Source organism: Rhinoraja longicauda, chromosome 14 (assembly GCF_053455715.1).
Source record: "Rhinoraja longicauda isolate Sanriku21f chromosome 14, sRhiLon1.1, whole genome shotgun sequence".
Taxonomy (NCBI): Eukaryota; Metazoa; Chordata; class Chondrichthyes; order Rajiformes; family Arhynchobatidae; genus Rhinoraja; species Rhinoraja longicauda.
The window spans coordinates 18,404,811-18,422,179 of record NC_135966.1 but is presented as its reverse complement, the minus strand read 5'-3'; the positions used below and the strand labels follow the sequence as shown (position 1 = coordinate 18,422,179).

At 39.1% G+C, this 17,369-nt stretch overlaps 1 protein-coding gene across 2 annotated transcripts in view; it reads left to right on the top strand.

The window, feature by feature from the left end:
• The window catches only part of unc5a (unc-5 netrin receptor A), a 353,822-nt gene that overhangs the window by 311,061 nt on the left and 25,392 nt on the right, over positions 1 to 17,369 (top strand). For both annotated transcript variants that reach the window (XM_078411523.1, XM_078411522.1), the window contains 2 exons: positions 433 to 601; positions 13,490 to 13,723. In XM_078411523.1, the coding sequence (XP_078267649.1) occupies positions 433 to 601; positions 13,490 to 13,723 (403 nt within the window). The remainder of the gene's footprint in view (positions 1 to 432; positions 602 to 13,489; positions 13,724 to 17,369) is intronic.

The following is a 17,369-nucleotide window of genomic DNA, read 5'->3' as shown; positions in this document are numbered from 1 at the left end:
GTAAAACCATTTGACTTTTTTTTACCCTTTAAAGAGAAAGCAAATCTTTATGTTAAGACACAAAATGCTGTAGTAACTCAGCGGGACAGGCAGCATCTCCAGAGAAAAGGATGTTTTGGGTCGGGACCCTTCTTCAGACTCGGAGTCCGACTCATGAGTCTGAGGAAAGGTCTCGACTGGTAATGTCACTTATTCCTTTTCTCCACAGGTGCTGCCTGACCCATTGAGTTACTCCAGCACTTTGTGTCTGTCTTCGGTGTAAACCAGCATCTGCAGTTCCTTCCAACACCTTTATGTCATGGTTTTGTGGTTTTGTTAAAATCTCTTTTAAATGGAATTGTATGATGAATTGTAACAAACATAGAATTAATACATGTTCTGCACTGTTTATTCTGCATTGCTCATTAATTTTTTAACATTTTGATAATTGAGGTTACCTCTAGCAGGGAGTCAGACCCTGCTCAGTCCAGTTGTCAGCTGTGGGCCTCCAGGTGTCCTGCTGACTGGGCCAGTCATCCTGAGCATTCAGCATTGTGCGGAAGGAAATCTCGAGAACTGGTCCATAAAGCTGAAGAAACAATCGCCCCAAGGAAACTGGGAGGTAAAACAAAAGTGATTTGCCTGCTTTACGAACAGATGCATTCTTGTATGAAATGGTTTTGCCGACAATAATTGTCTTTGCCAAAATAACGCTCTTAGAAAAGAAATTTCTCAGTAATCTACAAATTGTCCATGGTCAATTGATGGACGCAAAAGTTTTTGTGACTATATAAGCTGGGAATGGAATTGAAAGTAAGACTTCTGAAATTTGAATGATCTCATGGTAAAAAAACTGGTGATGATTTAACACCAATTGAATGGAAAATATCAGCATAACAATTTGCATTGAAGTAGAAATGTTCGTCCAAAAATATGACATTAAGAAATAAAGATTGCATTCAAAAAATGTTTTTGTAATGCTATATTCTTATTTTAGTGATTGTACAAGTTATTATTGTATAATGTGAGGCTTGCTTGTATTTCAGAATGAAGGTAATATTTATATCCTGAAAGTTATTTCCCTGATGGCATTCGGAGGAAATCAACATAATGAGAGACTGAGTCAGACATAGAGCAAACTGGCGAACTGTAGCAAAGTCACTTCCCTGAAGAACATTAGCTGGATTTTTATGAGAATCTAGCAACCTTAATGGTCATCTATTCCAGCAGGAATAATCAGAGTGGGAATTGTGATACTTAGCTGGGTCAGAGGATGTTATACAATAGGCTTTTATTTCTGTTCCTTTAAATAAACACCAGTCTGCAGACTGAAGAACTTATAATTAGGGCAGATGCATGAACTATTTATTTTCAAGTGGATGACCTGAAAAATAATTTGGAAGTCATTGATCTTGTCTATTAATGACCTGATTATTGAATACATATTCCATCAGTGCAGGTCATATAAATGACTCATTTAGTAATATTTACTAATATTTTGACTGATTCAAAGTTTTCTTTCTTCTAATGCAGGAAAATGTTTCCAAAACAACACAGATTAACGTAAAAATGAACAGATTATTGTTGAAATTTATAATGTTGGCATGCATTCAGTGCAATGCCAAAGCAAAATGCAATGGTGGATGAGAATCTGGAATATAAATGGAATTGCAGGAAAGACTAATGCAGGAATGTCTAATGGCATTAGATGGAGTTCTAGGGGCTAGCGGAATCAAGGGATATGGGGAGAAGGCAGGCACAGGTTACTGATTGTGGATGATCAGCCATGATCACAATGAATTGCAGTGCTGGCTCGAAGGGCCATATGGCCTCCTCCTGCGCCTATTTTCTATGTTTTTATGTTTCTATATGGCTGGTGGTATTTTTTGAGAAATAAAAAAAAAGTGGGCCAGACCTTATGACCCTGAGGTCACCAGAAGTGGTGTCTACAGCAGGAAGCCATGGTTTTCTGGTCTTGAACATCCTGAATCCAATCAGCATGGTCTAGATACTGGCAGAGCCTCCAGCAATCTAGTAAGAACATTCATTCCCCAAAACTCTCCCAAAGGCTTTGACAGCAGGCTAATTTTCCAGTTAGAAAAGCAATGAGTGTGGGTTTTTTTGCGCTCATAAAACATGTTCGGTATCCAGAAACATGTAAAAAGCATTAAAACAGATGATAATGAACAGAAAATAATTTGAAAACAAAAAAATACATAAAAGAAGCATTTAAATCAATTATAAATGAAAACGGATAAACTAAAGAGAGAATAAATCTTTACTAAAAAAGTAATGCAGCCTTTGCCAGGCTGACAATCTCACTGGAGTCGATGGGGACTCAAATTCTGTTTCTGGTCCTAGTAGACACACAATCCAAGAGGAGATTCCCTTGTGGAATGAATCATGAAACATAGTTCTTACAGCACAGAAGGTGGCCATTCAGCTGTTGAGTGAATACCATATAAAGTAACCCTTTCAGTTTCATTCCCCAGTAGAAAGGTGGGGAATCTAACTATAACTGGACTCTGCAATCTGGCATCTACTGCCTGACCCACTGAGTTACTCCAGCACTTTGTGTCTATCTTCAGTATAAACTACTAACTGCAGTTCCTTCCCACACATTTTGTCCGCAATCTGGTGTAGGTCTGATTATTCTGCTTTTGACTTATTATCATGCACGTGGCCAAGTGTTGGTGGTTTTTGTTTAGATCAGTTCCAGCAGTGTCAGTAGAGAAACAAACATATGACGTTTCGGGCCATGAGCCTTCTTCAGGCTCATTTGTAGTCCGACCAAATCACTTAATGACAGAATCATTTGCGCAACGCTGTTTTGTAAAGTAACAAGAACGTTCTCCAGAGAAATTCATGCGATTAGAGTTTATATTTAACAATTTAGTCCCTAAATTTATGTGGTTTTTTTTAATGGTATCTTTTTCATTGTTATTCTCTACAATAAAAGCACAGAAAGGATATTTTGATTGACAGAAAATTGAGGGGGAGAAACTGAAACTAGATCTTTGAAAAATATTCTGTACCACTAACTTTCCATTACAAATTTGCTGTCACTTGAGCTTGTTAATAAGGTTTCCAAGAAAGATGTGTCTGTTTTCCATTAGGGGATACGAAGATAGGACATATCTGGATTTAATTAAAGAACAGAACAATTAAATCCTAAGCAATGTATCTGTTTAATATGTGTTTGCTGTAATTGTTATGTTAACTGGTTCATTGTTGTCTTTGATAGAAAAGCTCTCACTTTGAACACAAACCCCACTGAAGACTAAATACCCAGACCACTAATTATCATCAGGTTTCAAATTGTTGGCTGCACAGTGCTCACTGTGGCTTTAATTAGCGTGGAAGCAACTTCAGGGCAGGGAAATAATTGAAAAATCCCATTGAGATGTTCAACTGTGTATTTCATGCTCCTGTGGAAAACTATTCTTGAATGTTGAAATTATTTGTTGCAAGTTCAAACACCCAACAATTGAAACTTTTAAAAGAAGATTGCAGATGCTGGAAATCTGAGGTAAAAACAGAAAATGCTGAAAACACTCAGCAGGTAAGGCAGCATCTGTGAAGGAAGAGGCAGTTTACTCTCCATCCCTCCATCAAAGCTGGTACTTGAGAGGGGCTTGTTGTAACTGTGATTGACTCACTGATCTAGAGATGGGGATAGACCTCATGAAGGTAAGAGCAAAGTGGATCTTGGCAGCAAAAGTGCTGAAAGTGGAAGTAAAGATTCAATTCTGATGAAGCGTTCTGGGCCTGAAAATGTCAACTGTTTCTCTTTCCACAGATACTGCCTGACCTGCTCAGTGTTTCCATCATTTTCTGTTAAAAAACTAAGAAATCATTACTTTAAATATAAAATGTGTAGGAAAGTACTGCAGATGCAGGTTTAAATCGAAGATAGTCTGAAGAAGGATCTTGACCCGAAACGTCACCTATTCCTTCTCTCCAGAGATGCTGCCTGTCCCATTGAGTTATTCCACCATTTTGTGTCTAACTTCAAATATAAACTTCAATAACATCTTGGAAAAAGAAAGTGAACATAAATTTCAAAGCATAAAATAGAAGAGAACATCTCAGAAGTGGTCGAAGATAGACACAAAAGTGCTGGAATAACCTAGCAGGTCAGTCTGCATCTCTGGAGAAAAGGAGAGAAATCTCTGGAGAAAATGCTGCCTGATCCACTGAATTACTCCAGCACTTTTGTGTCTATCTACAGTGTAAACCAACACCTGCAGTTCCTTCCTACACATCTCAGAAATGGTCAGCAAGTTGGGTAGCCTCTTTTGATAGAGTAAGGTTTTAGACTAACAATAGTTCTTCAGTATTTTCTTCTGTTTCTCATTTCATAAGTTCATAAGTTGTCGGAGCAGAATTTGACCATTTGTCCCATCAAGTCTACTCCACCATTCAATCATGGTTGATCTATCCCTCTCAACACCTTCCCCTGCCTTTTCCCCATACTGTAACCCTTGACAAACTTATTAATCAAGAACCTAGCAATCTCCACGTTAAAAATATAAATTGAGATGGCCTCCACAGCCTTACATGGTAATAAATTCCATAGATTCATCACCCTTGTGACTAAATAAATTCCTCCTCATTTCCTTTCTAAAGGTACAGCCTTTTATTCTGAGGCTATGGTCTCTGGTCCTAGACTCTCCCACCAATGGAAGCATCCTCTTCACATCCACTCTATCCAGGCCTTTCACTATTCGGTAACTTTCACAGGTTCTGTCTGAACTACACTTTCCGGTTTTATTCCTGATGTTCAGCATCTGCATTATTCTGCGAATGAGAATATATAGCAGAACAAAAAGCATCACAGGAGAGCGACGAGTTAATATTTGAGGTGAATGTCAAAGCAAGAGCAAAGGACTGAATGGCCTGATCCTGTTCCCAATGATCTCAGCTTTACATCAGTCTTGCCAATTCTGGAAATGTTAATGTCAGCAATTCATACTTTACAATCTAACTGCAGTTCTTAATTTTCTCCAGTTTCCTGTCTCCAGGGCTAAATTAATGCTCCAGCATAGTACTTGACTAGTTAAGTGATTGTTAAATCACTTGAGAGGTGGGAAATGAGCATTACAACAGGCAAGAACATGATTGGCCTTCGTATCTGCCAAAATGCCTGATGAAAAGCTCGTGATTGATTCAGATATCCTCTGTGTAGATCCAATTAACAATTCCAGATGCGCGATTGCAATCAACATTACATGGCAAACATTTCTGCACCTTTTTTTTTCCTCATGGACAACATCCTCAATGATGTCTTTTTAAAATTTGTTCGCAATTCAATCCAACATTCACAATGGGCTTTGATTTTGTGGAGTAATATTATTGTGGTGAAAGTTATACCCTGTATTCGCTTATTTTTATTGAATGCCATCGCCGTAAGACAATACTAACAGATTTAAAGATAAACAAAGTAAGAGAGATCACAGATGTTAGAAAACTGAAGCAATGCCTTACAGATTTGCACCTCGAGGACTAGATTAATGTTCTCACCTATTACTCAATTAATTTGAGAGAAGGGAAAAAAAACATTACTGAACTATGGGGAAAGGCAATGGGATTAATTGGATAACTACTACCGAAGGATGAATAGACTCCTACAGTGCTGTGTCTGATTCGATAATTCCTGGTGAAATGTTTGATGATGAACTAATTTAAATTAAATTGAGATTACATAGTTTTAAAGCACATATTAAACTCTGGTTGAACTCATTGTTATTTTCTGGAAGGATGGAGTGCTAGAACACTATTTTGCAGATCCAGCTTAATTGTTCATTGCGGAAAGCAAGATGTTGTGAAAACGAAGTCAAGAATAGGTAACTGTATTACAACATCGATTCAGATTAGTTTATGGTCATATACAGCAGGGTGCAATGAAGTTCCAAGTGCACATGAAGGTCACAGTATAAATATCTCAGGAAGGAGGTGTGAAAGAGATGATTGGTTCAGGATTCTGACAGCAGTAGGGAAGAAGCTGATTTTAAGTCTGGATGCCCAAGCTTTCAAGATAGGTGAGAGAAAAGGGAATGACCAGGGTGGCAGATACCCTTGATAATACCTCTAGCTTTCCCAATGCAACACACCAAGATGGTCTGACGAGCCTGAAATGGACTGTGCTGCATTCACCATTCTCTACCAGTTCAGATGTTCAAGATCAGATCAGTTGTCAAACCAGGTTGAAATGCATCCTGTCAAAATGCCTTCTGCGGCCCATCCGTAGAAGTTCTGACGAATCCCCACGGATATAACAATTTTTTTCAGATGATGAAAAAAATAAATAAGCAGATGCACTTTCATTCTTACCGCAACAGTGTGAAGGGACTAGGTTTGGTTGCTGTTGATAGGGATGCCTAGGAACATGAAGCTACCAACCATTACTATTCAGCAATTGCTTCGGCGATTACTCGGCAATCGCTTCGCTCAACACCTGCGCTCAGTCTGCCTTAACCAATCTGATCTCCTGGTGGCTGAGCACTTCAACTCCCCCTCCCAATCCCAGTCTGACCTTTCTGTCATGGGCCTCCTCCAGTTCCATAGAGGCCCACCGAAAATTGGAGGAACAGCACCTCATATTTCGCCTGGGCAGCTTGCAGCCCAGTGGTATGAACATGGACTTCTCCAACTTTAGATAGTTCCTCTGTCCCTCTCTTCCCCTCCCCATTCCCAGATCTCCCACTGTCTTCCTGTCTCCACCTATATCCTTCCTTTGTCCTGCCCCCCTGACATCAGTCTGAAGAAGGGTCTCGACCCAAAACGTCACCCATTCCTTCTTCCAGAGATGCTACCTGACCTGCTGAGTTACTCCAGCATTTTGTGAATAAAAACCATTACTATTGCGTTCCATTGACGAGGACAAGAATGTAATTACCCCTCTCATCATTGGGTCAACAATCAATTTAATAAACAATGTGGGAAGCAAGGAGAATCAGAATAATACATCCAGAGGGATCATAGTTCAATAGCGTTTCATTTGTCATATATGCAACTGCACAGTGAAATTCATTTTGCATACATTACACATGCTGGAGCCGCCCTTTTTGGCGCCATTATTCAAAATCCAAAGCCCGGTCTTCCCGTGCACTCGATGTGCTGGAGCAGTTCCCATGAACCAATGTCTCTCACCTCTCTTCACTCAGCCATCTTTGTTGTCCCGAGGGCACCTCATGCAGCCAACCTTAATGCCGCTGGAGCCATTACCCCGGTTCTGATCTCTGGCAATTTAAGAATGAAATTCAAGAATTAAATTACATTCACAGCAGTGAGGTGCATCATTGTGGCCATATGGGTGGGATTGCATCATTATATATTACCATTGCAAATCATTGCTTGTTGGGTGTGAAGTCATACAGCTGGACCTGTCGAGTCCATATGTGGAATCGGTCCTGGTTTATTACTATCATGTATTTTGAGATACAGTACAAAAATTAGTTTTGCTGGCTCTCCAGGCAGATCATATCATGCATGAATGTAACTGTTACTGCGAAAAAGAAACCGTGCAAAATATAATGTTATAGAGAAGCTACCGATAAAACAGAAGTGCAAGGACAAAAAAATAGTTGTAGATTGGACAATTGAGAATACATCCTCAGCAATTGAGTGGTCCGTACACCAGTCTGATAATAGCAAGGAGGAAGCTTTTCTTGAATCTGGTGGTACACGCTTTCAATTTTTTGTATCTTCTGCCGAATGGGAGAAGAGAGATTGACCAGGGTATGGATGGTCCTTGATTATGTTGGCTGCTTTCCTGAGGCAGCGTGCAGTGTAGATGGAGTCAGTTGCGGGGTGGGGGGTGGGGGGGGGGGGTGCCCGTGGGAGGAAGGGGATGGGATGAGGGTGGGATGGGGGGGTGGTTGGGGCAGGTTAGGAGAGGAAGGAAAAGTGGCTGGTTTACGTCGGACTGGACTGGATTGGATTGCATCTGAAACTCTCTATATTTCTTGGCAGAGCAGCCGCCATACCAAGCTGTGATATTGCCCTGAGAGAATGCTTTATGTCACACATCTGTAGAAATCAGTTCATGCCAAACCTCCTTAGTCTTCTGAGGAAGAAGTGGTGTACTTAGCTTTCTTGCCTGCATCATTCGTGTGATGGGACCAGGTCAAATTGCTGGTGATATTTACATCTAGGAACATAGACATAACACAAAGCACCTGACGACATTAAATGTACTCTCATTCCATTTTGTTCTCCCCATAATGTTGTCAACACTCTCTAGCCTCAGATACTAACACTCATCCAAGCATTAGGGACAATTTACAGTGACAATGAATCTATCAGCCCGTATCTTCGGGATGTGGGAGGAAACCCATGCAGTCTAAGAGATATCGTGTAAACTGTGCAGTGGCACCACACGAGGGCAGGATTGGATCTGCTCCACGGAAGCTGTGAGGCAACAGCTCTACAACTGGAGTCACTGTGCACATCCATCTTCCTTGTGCAGATCTTCACTCATCAAGAACATAATCACAACATGAAGGAGGGTCTCGACCCGAAACATCACCCATTCCATCGCTCCCAAGATGCTGCCTGACCTGCTGAGTTACTCCAGCATTTTGTGAAATAAATACCTTCGATTTGTACCAGCATCTGCAGTTATTTTCTTACATAACTTAGATATTCATTCTTTCAATGGAAATAATCTCCAGGTCATGTTTTTGTTTTGACAAGATTAGCCTGATTTTTTAACCCTGCTCCCCACATCCAGCAAGAATTGGATTTGCAGATGGTGCAGAATGCCTACACTCCATTGATATGTTCCTACTGCTGAGGCTTTTCACTTGCTGCATTCAAGAGACATCAGACTGAAGGCAGGTGCTTGTCAGAGGAGCAGCCAGAGGCGTTGGCCTCGTACCATGATTGAAGCTTGCGTGTGAATTTAACCCAAACACAACAGCTGCAAGTCATTGAGTAGGTAAAAGCCTCTGCAGCAGTGCTAATGATTTTTTTCCCCCATAATTTTGCTGGGTTTGTGAGTAGGCAAATGACACAATAATTGGCCAGGTTAGAATCATTCTGCTTTTTGGTGACAAGGGAAATCTGGAAATTCTAAGTTGTCAGGTGGCTGCTAACGTTGTAGCTTGAGGATCGTGTATTCTCAAGCAGATGTACTCAGTACTAGGCTCAGGGTGGTGTCAGTCCATAGCCTTTGGTATTTCTGGACATTTAGCAAGCTTCTGGAAATAATGGGGTGGATAGGTGCATGAATTAGCTTGGCTGAAGACTAACAACAGTACTGCAGCTCTCAAAAGTACAGGGACTGCCAGATGAAAATAATTGCTGTCAATTCCCATGCCCCAGACCTTTGAGGGAGGGGTGGAGGGTGGATTATATATGGAATCTCCTCCTATTAACTGCAACATTTCACCAGACGTTACTTCAGGATTTCAGAGCTTGGTTCTGAGATTTTGTTTGTGCAATCACATTGTTCTGTCCATTATCTCACGTTAGCCTGGTTTGGAAATCTATCACCAGTGTTTTCTTGTCACTGGATCTTATTTCTGGAATGCCTTACCCAGCAACACTTAAGCAAAATAATTGCAATCCCCCACCCAGATTAAAGACTGTCGTTGCTACCTTCAGTAGTTTGCTCAGTTATTGTTCGATGCAGGGCTATCAGCAGTGGGCGAATGGTTGGTGATAATCAGGAGGGAGGTTTCCTTACTGATTAATTTACTTTAGAGATACAGCTTGGAAACAGGACCTTCGGCCTACTAAGTCCGCACCGACCAGTGATCATCCCTACACACTTCGGTAAAAAATTTACAGTTTTTTTTAACCGAACCCAAATTAACCTACAAACCTGTACGTCTTTGGAGTGTTGGAGGAAGCTAAAGCACCCGGAGAAAACCCACACGGTCACATGGAGAATATACAAAATCTGTACAGACAGCACCCATAGTCAGGATCGAACCCGGGTCTCTGGTGATGTAAGGCAACAATCCTACCACTGTGCCACCATGCCTCTTCAATGCCCCAATAATGTTTGTCCTGATGTCATGAGGCAAGGAAATTGATATTGAGGAGTCTTACGGTTCATATATTAGACAGTTTACTTGGGCTAGAGATTGAGGGTCAGGAATTAAACTCAGGATAACTGTTGGTTATTTGGGATTGAGATACAAATATTTTTACTTAGGGGGTTATTAGGAAATCTCTATCTCAGAAAGATATGGATGCATCAACAAGTAATTTCTATTGATTTTTGCACTTTGAACATAACAAAGGATATGAAGATTCTACAATAAAGTGGATGACATACAAGATCAGATGGGATCTTATTGAGTTCTTTTGTTCAACATAATAGACCCAATTTTGTATTATGGTTTGTGTTTTGCAATGAAGGAATCTGTAGCTAGGCCACAAATTGAAATTGCAAATGTTATTATTTGTCAAATATGAGTGCAATAAAACTTCATTAAAAAGCATGCACAGAATTTTGAAACAGCATAACGGTTCTTTTAACAATTTGCCTTCAAAATGTTTGTCTGACAGGCTGAGTTACTCGTGCACTTTGTGTTCCTTGCAAGATTCCAGCATCTGCAGTTCCTCATGTTTCCAAATCTGTGTAATTATTTAAAACTCTTCTTTAAAGTAATTTAAGGTAAATCGAGAGGATTATTTTTTTAATTAATTCTATTTCCAGAAAAGAACTGAGAACATTTGGGTTGGTAGGTTAAGTGGTCATTTTAAATTGGCCCATCTGCATAGGTGAGTGGTGCAATCTAGAGTAGTTGATGGGAATGTGGTGATATAAAATAAGGATTAATGCAAATAGGTCCTTAATGTTTGGTGCAGTCTCAAAGGGTCTGTTTATGCATTTTATGACTCTCTGAGGTGGCGCAGTGGTAGAGCTGTTGCATCACAGTGCCAGAGACCCCAAGTTTGATCCTGACTGTGGGTGCTGTCTGTGCGGAATTTGTATATTCTCTCTGTGATCGTGTGGGTTTCTCCGGGTGTTCCCTTTTCCTCCCACGTTCCAAAGATGTGCGGGTTTGTCGATTAATTGGCTTCTGTAAGTTGCCCCAAGTGTGTAGGATGCAAAAGTGAGATAACATAGAATTAGTGTATGTGTAATTAATGGTTGGTGTGGATGTGGTGGGCCAAAGGCTCTGTTTCCACACTGTATCTCTAAAACTATCTCTAAAACTAAAAGCTATGGCTGATAAGTGCCTCAAGCAAAAAGGAAAAGTAAACAAACCAAGACTTAAGATTTGGAGACCATGAAATTGTGAAAGTGTGGGACTACTGAGACTGACACGAAATAAAATTAGTAATCATGAAAGAATCAATAAGGAAACATCTTTAAAGTAATCTGGATTTCTAGATATTAACAGAAAGGAAAAATGGCAACAGAATAGTGAATAGTTAATAATGTTGATTAAATTAAATTAGAACTATATATTTCAATTATTTCTGGTTAACATGAACAACCCCTCGTGATATTTAAATAGTATTATTAATGTATAATTACCTGTTATTTTTAATATCAGTCTGTGAACTGAAAGCAGATAAAATCCGTTGGCTTGGAAACATCAATCTTCTGCCTCTGTCAGATCTACTTCTTAGCTCATTTTCCACTTCTTAATCCTTTCTAATTATTTTTTTTATCTTATAAAGATGTTATCTATTCTCTGCTTGCTGTCTACTATAAGGATATTTGGAAAAACAATCTCCAAGTTAGTTTCTTTTTGGCTTTTGGCTGACCTCTAAAACACATAAGACTTCCAAATATCACCGCTGATTTGTTTTCTACGAAAACAATTCAGTTTAACATTTAAATTAAATTCAGATTTCAAATTCACCTCCTATGATATTAGTACAGATATCTACCTCAGCTTTATTCTCGTGGGAATACATTTACATGTTCTTTAAATGATCTTTATAATTATCTTCTGTTTTCTTTGCCTTTTTGAACATGGGATGCTATTGCTGATGTGCAGATAGAAGCTTTATATTTGCTTGACATTGCTGGACTATTGATTAAAGGAATCATGTGCATTTTGATAATGCCAAATTTAAATGACCACAAATATTTTCAAAAGATAAAAATAATCACTTTAATACTTGTATACACTGGAGTTTAGAAGGATGAGAGGGGATCTTATCGAAACGTATAAGATTATTAAGGGGTTGGACACATTAGAGGCAGGAAACATGTTCCCAATGTTGGGGGAGTCCAGAACCAGGGGCCACAGTTTAAGAATAAGGGGTAGGCCATTTAAAACAGAGATGAGGAAAAACATTTTCAGTCAGAGAGTTGTGAATCTGTGGAATTCTCTGCCTCAGAGGGCAGTGGAGGCCAATTCTCTGAATACATTCAAGAGAGAGCTAGATAGAGCTCTTAAGGATAGCGGAGTCAGGGGGTATGGGGAGAAAGCAGGAACGGGGTACTGATTGAGAATGATCAGCCATGATCACATTGAATGGCGGTGCTGGCTCAAAGGGCCGAATGGCCTACTCCTGCACCTATTGTCTATTGTCTATTGTCTAATGGTGTTCAGAAGTTGAATTTTGCATTTGGTGGCTGTAAAGGATCCCATACACACTTTGAAGAAATCGTAAAATTTTCCAGGTGCTTTGTGTATCGAATTATCCTGCACAAAAAGGCTCAGTTAATAACCATCTTTCCACTTCTGCATTGTGCAAAGTTTTTTGAGACTCTTGAGAATATTGGTGTACAAGAACTGGCATCTCTATAACATCCTGAAATCATCAGTGTGTCCCAAAGCACCTTACAGTCAATTAAATACTTTTGAAGTCAGTCAGTTGTGTAATGTAGGCAAACATAGCAAATGATGTGCACACAGTAACATCTCACAAACATCAATTCCCATTATGATTCCTGAAAAGCTCATACAAGCTGGGGCAAGGTGAGATTATCATAATTATCCTCAGCGTGCCTGGATTTAGGGAAAAAGGAAAAAATATTTTATTCTCCTAATTGACATCTAAAAATCCTTACATGGGAGTGAAATGCACAGATGTCAGGTGAGAACAAGAACAAAAGTCAAAGAAGACATCAGCAATTACTGTCTTAGTGTTTGGGTGGAAAATGTGGAAGACGGTTAAAAATTGCCATCAATAGGTAGCATATTGTAATGGATGAGAATTTGGAATCAAAATTACAAATAAGATTCCTTAACCAGCAAAATTTTATTTTGGCACTAAAGTGTTATTTGATTTAATCCTACTTATGGATTTTGGAAACAACCCCCAAAAGAAGTAAGGACCATTCAATTAATTGCTGCTTTGCTAACCCATTCAGAGAGCATTTTAACATAGAAAGAAGACAGTCACTAGCAAGATTTACTTCATGGTAAATGTAGTATTATATTAAGCAGAGACATTAACTTAAAATCCCATGGTGGTGTGTTGCATGTTAAACTAGCAATTTGTTTCTTTATCTATAATGCAGTTGTATGGTTGGTAATACTGTAAGAACATGCATTTATCATAACAATTTTTGTCTTTCTTTCCTCAGGAGGTATTACATTTGGGGCAAGAAATTCCTTCTAATCCTTATTATTGCCAGCTTGATGGACAGATGTCCCACATATTTACTGAAACCTTGGGTAAATACACACTGGTCGGTGAATCACTGAATACAACTGCAGCAAAGCGTCTGAGGCTAGTTCTGTTTGCACCAGGAACATGCACATCCTTGGAGTATAACATACGGGTCTATTGTCTGGAAGATACGCAAAATGCACTGAAGGTAAACAATTAACCACACATTTTAAATAAACCGAGTGATATTGATAGGTTGAATCATATTAATTATGAATAATTGTAATAAGCACGTATGTGGGTTAGCTCAGCAAGATTAAACAATGCAGTCAAGATAACATTCAGAACTGCACTGTAAATCCAGTCATGTTGGTGTGACCAGCTATTTCATTGTCATTTATACGTGGTGCTTCTGTCAGGATGTAATTGAGAAACAAGGAACTGCAGAAGCTGGCAGAAGAAGGGTCCCGACCTATCCATGTTCTCCAGCGATGCTGTCTGATCCAGCATTTTGTGTCTTCCCTCTGTCTTGCTATTGTAGAAGGGCAAACGTCCTCAGGAGCTAACTTAGAGAAAATATACAATGAAAGACCTTCACTGTCTTTGTTCGACATGGTGAGAAAGCAATCCCTGACACTAGACTGGCCGATATCCTTTGGATTTAACAATGGCTCCTTCGAGGAAGTGCCTAGGGAGGAGGTGAGGTGAGGGGTGGTGTGGAAGGGGAAGGTGAAAAGGGAGAAGGTAGCAGTAGCTAGGAAGATTATCAGTTCTAAACATTCAACAGATTGAATGGAATTTGAAATTAAACTTTTGAATTTCTGTTCAATGATGCAATAAAAGAAAAAAAGACTGATGAATGCACTTGGAAAATTCAAGTCAATATCTTGCCCCAAATAAGAGCTGTTGGATATTCAAACCCTATCTTATTCCTAGTCTATCCAACCTTAATTGCACAGAAACCTCATGAAATATTAAGGTCTACAGTGTTCAGTAGGTAAGATTTTAATTGTATGTTGTGGCATTAGATCTGTTTGTCTATTCTTTGTGATTTAATTGAAGCCACTAAAATTACATGGTCATTCGGTAGTTTGGATACAGAGAAAATATTTCCTCTGGCAGGCTGATCCAGAATCCTAAATCTTATTCTTAAAATAATATGTAGGTCAATTAGGAATTAAATAAGATAGCCTTTTTTGTGTACAAGTGATAACTGAGGTCAGGAGATAGCTCTCCAAAATGGGTAATTGAAATTTTCAGGATTGAGCATGTAAGAGTCTTGGGTTGTATGGGATAAAAGATGTCAACAGACATGAAACAAAAATGGATAAACATTGTTGAGGCACAGATAATCAAACCTAACAGAATGGTAGAGCAGGCTGAAGGGGGATGTATGGAGAAATATGTTGATCTAATATGATCTGCTTCCATTATTAATATTCATGTGTATTAAATCTTATCAAATGGAACTGAAGCTAGAAATGTATTTGGTCCTGTTCCAGAAATTTCAGCAAAGTTAGAGATTGCTGAAAATATTGGAAGCCAGATGTCTCATACTTTTGAAATATGGAGTGTTTTGACACCAACTGTCACAACTTTAGTACTGAGCTTGTTTTTCATGCTGTTGGCATGCTACCTGATCTTCAAGTTGCAATTTGCAAATGAGAAATTGAACCAATCATCAGCCAACTAAGCTACAATTTGGCTTTTGCAAAAAAAAACCTTGAAACACCACACCTTTTGTAAGTAGTTCAATTCAAATAAAAATCTAGTTAGTGGTCATTGGACTGGTTAAGCTGTGTGGAAACATATTTCCATGAAATAGCTCAGATAAGCTCACAGCATGTTGCATGAATTAATATGGAGGTGAGAGTGTATTCTTCTGTTCTGCATTACAGAAAGGTGGTCAAATGGCACATTATGTCAGCTGCCTAATTTGTTGGCTGATCCAATTAGTTTTGGGGATACAGGGAATAACAATTTCACAATTTTTGTCTCTTAGCTATTTAAAGCTGCCTCAGATATGATTCCCTAACTGATAATAAGATGGATTGTTTCAAGTCTTTTGAGAGAACAAACTATTATAAAAACACTATGTCTGCTCCAAGATATTGTAACAATGAATAACTTTGCATTTAATTGTGTTTATATTATCAATTACCCAAGAAGCTTCAAACCTATAGTAAGAGATTTGGGTCTGATTTTGTTTTTGTTAAGTCCATCTACTGGGTAGAAATACATCAATTACTGACAGAAATCTTCATGATTTTTAAACAATTAATTTGTGGGATGTGGAAATTGTTAACAAAATCATTTGCATTATTTACCCCTAACTGCCCTTGATCCACTGCCGTGAGCCACTGATTTTTTTTTTCTGATTAACTTATTTTCTCAGTGCTTTTGGAAATTACAAGAATTAGACTGTGCTGATGAAGTAACTGTGATAGTTTTCCAAGTAAGAATGGAGTATGATATGAAAGGGGATTTGCAAATGGTAGTGTTACTGTTATGTTTTGTTCTTCTCAGTGGTAGAAACCAAAGGTTTGGTAGTTAATGTCAGTATAAGTAAACCCCAAGGGGTTCTACAGATATGTCAATAGCAAAAGGATAGCGAGGGATAAAATTGGTCCATTAGAGAGTCAGAGTGGACAGCTATGTGCTGAGCCGGAAGAAATGGGGGAGATATTAAACAATTTCTTTTCTTCGGTATTCACCGAGGAGAAGGATATTGAATTATGTGAGGTAAGCGAAACAAGTAGAGTAGTGATGGAAATTATGAGGATTAAAGAAGAGGAGGTACGGACACTTTTGAAAAATATAAAAGTGGATAAGTCTCCAGGTCCTGATAGGATATTCCCTAGGACATTGAGGGAAGTTAGTGCAGAAATAGCAGAAGCTATGACGGAAATATTTCAAACGTCATTAGAAACGGGGATGGTGCCGGAAGATTGGCGCATTGCGCATGTTGTGCCTTTGTTTAAAAAAGGTTCTAAAAGTAAACCTAGCAATTATAGACCTGTTAGTTTGACGTCTGTGGTGGGAAAATTAATGGAAAAGATACTTAGGGACAATATATATAATTATTTGGATAAACAAGGCCTGATTAGAAACAGTCAACATGGATTTGTGCCTGGAAGGTCATGTTTGACTAATCTTCTTGAATTTTTTGAAGAGGTTACCAGGGAAATTGATAAGGGCAAGGCTGTGGATGTTGTCTATATGGACTTCAGTAAGGCATTTGACAAGGTTCCACATGGAAGGTTGATTAAGAAGGTTAAATCGTTGGGTATTAATAGTGAGGTTGCAAGATGGATTCAACAATGGCTGAATGGGAGATACCAGAGGGTAATGGTTGACAATTGTATGTCAGGTTGGAGGCCAGTGTCTAGTGGAGTACCCCAAGGATCTGTGTTGGGTCCACTGTTGTTTGTCATTTACATTAATGATCTGGATGATGGTGTGGCAAATTGGATTAGTAAATATGCAGATGATACTAAGATAGGTGGTGTAGTTAATAATGAAGTAGAGTTTCAAAGTCTACAGAGAGACTTGGGCCTTTTGGAAGGGTGGGCTGAAAGATGGCAGATGGAGTTTAATGCTGATAAGTGTGAGGTGCTGCATTTTGGTAGGACAAATCAAAATAGGACGTACAGGGTAAATGGTAAGGAATTGAGGAATGCAGTGGAACAGAGGGATCTGGGAATAACTGTGCATTGTTCCCTGAAGGTGGAATCTCATGTGGATAGGGTGGTGAAGAAGGCGTTTGGTATGCTTGCCTTTATAAATCAGAGCATCGAGTATAGAAGTTGGGATGTAATGTTAAAATTGTACAGGGCATTGGTGAGGCCGAATCT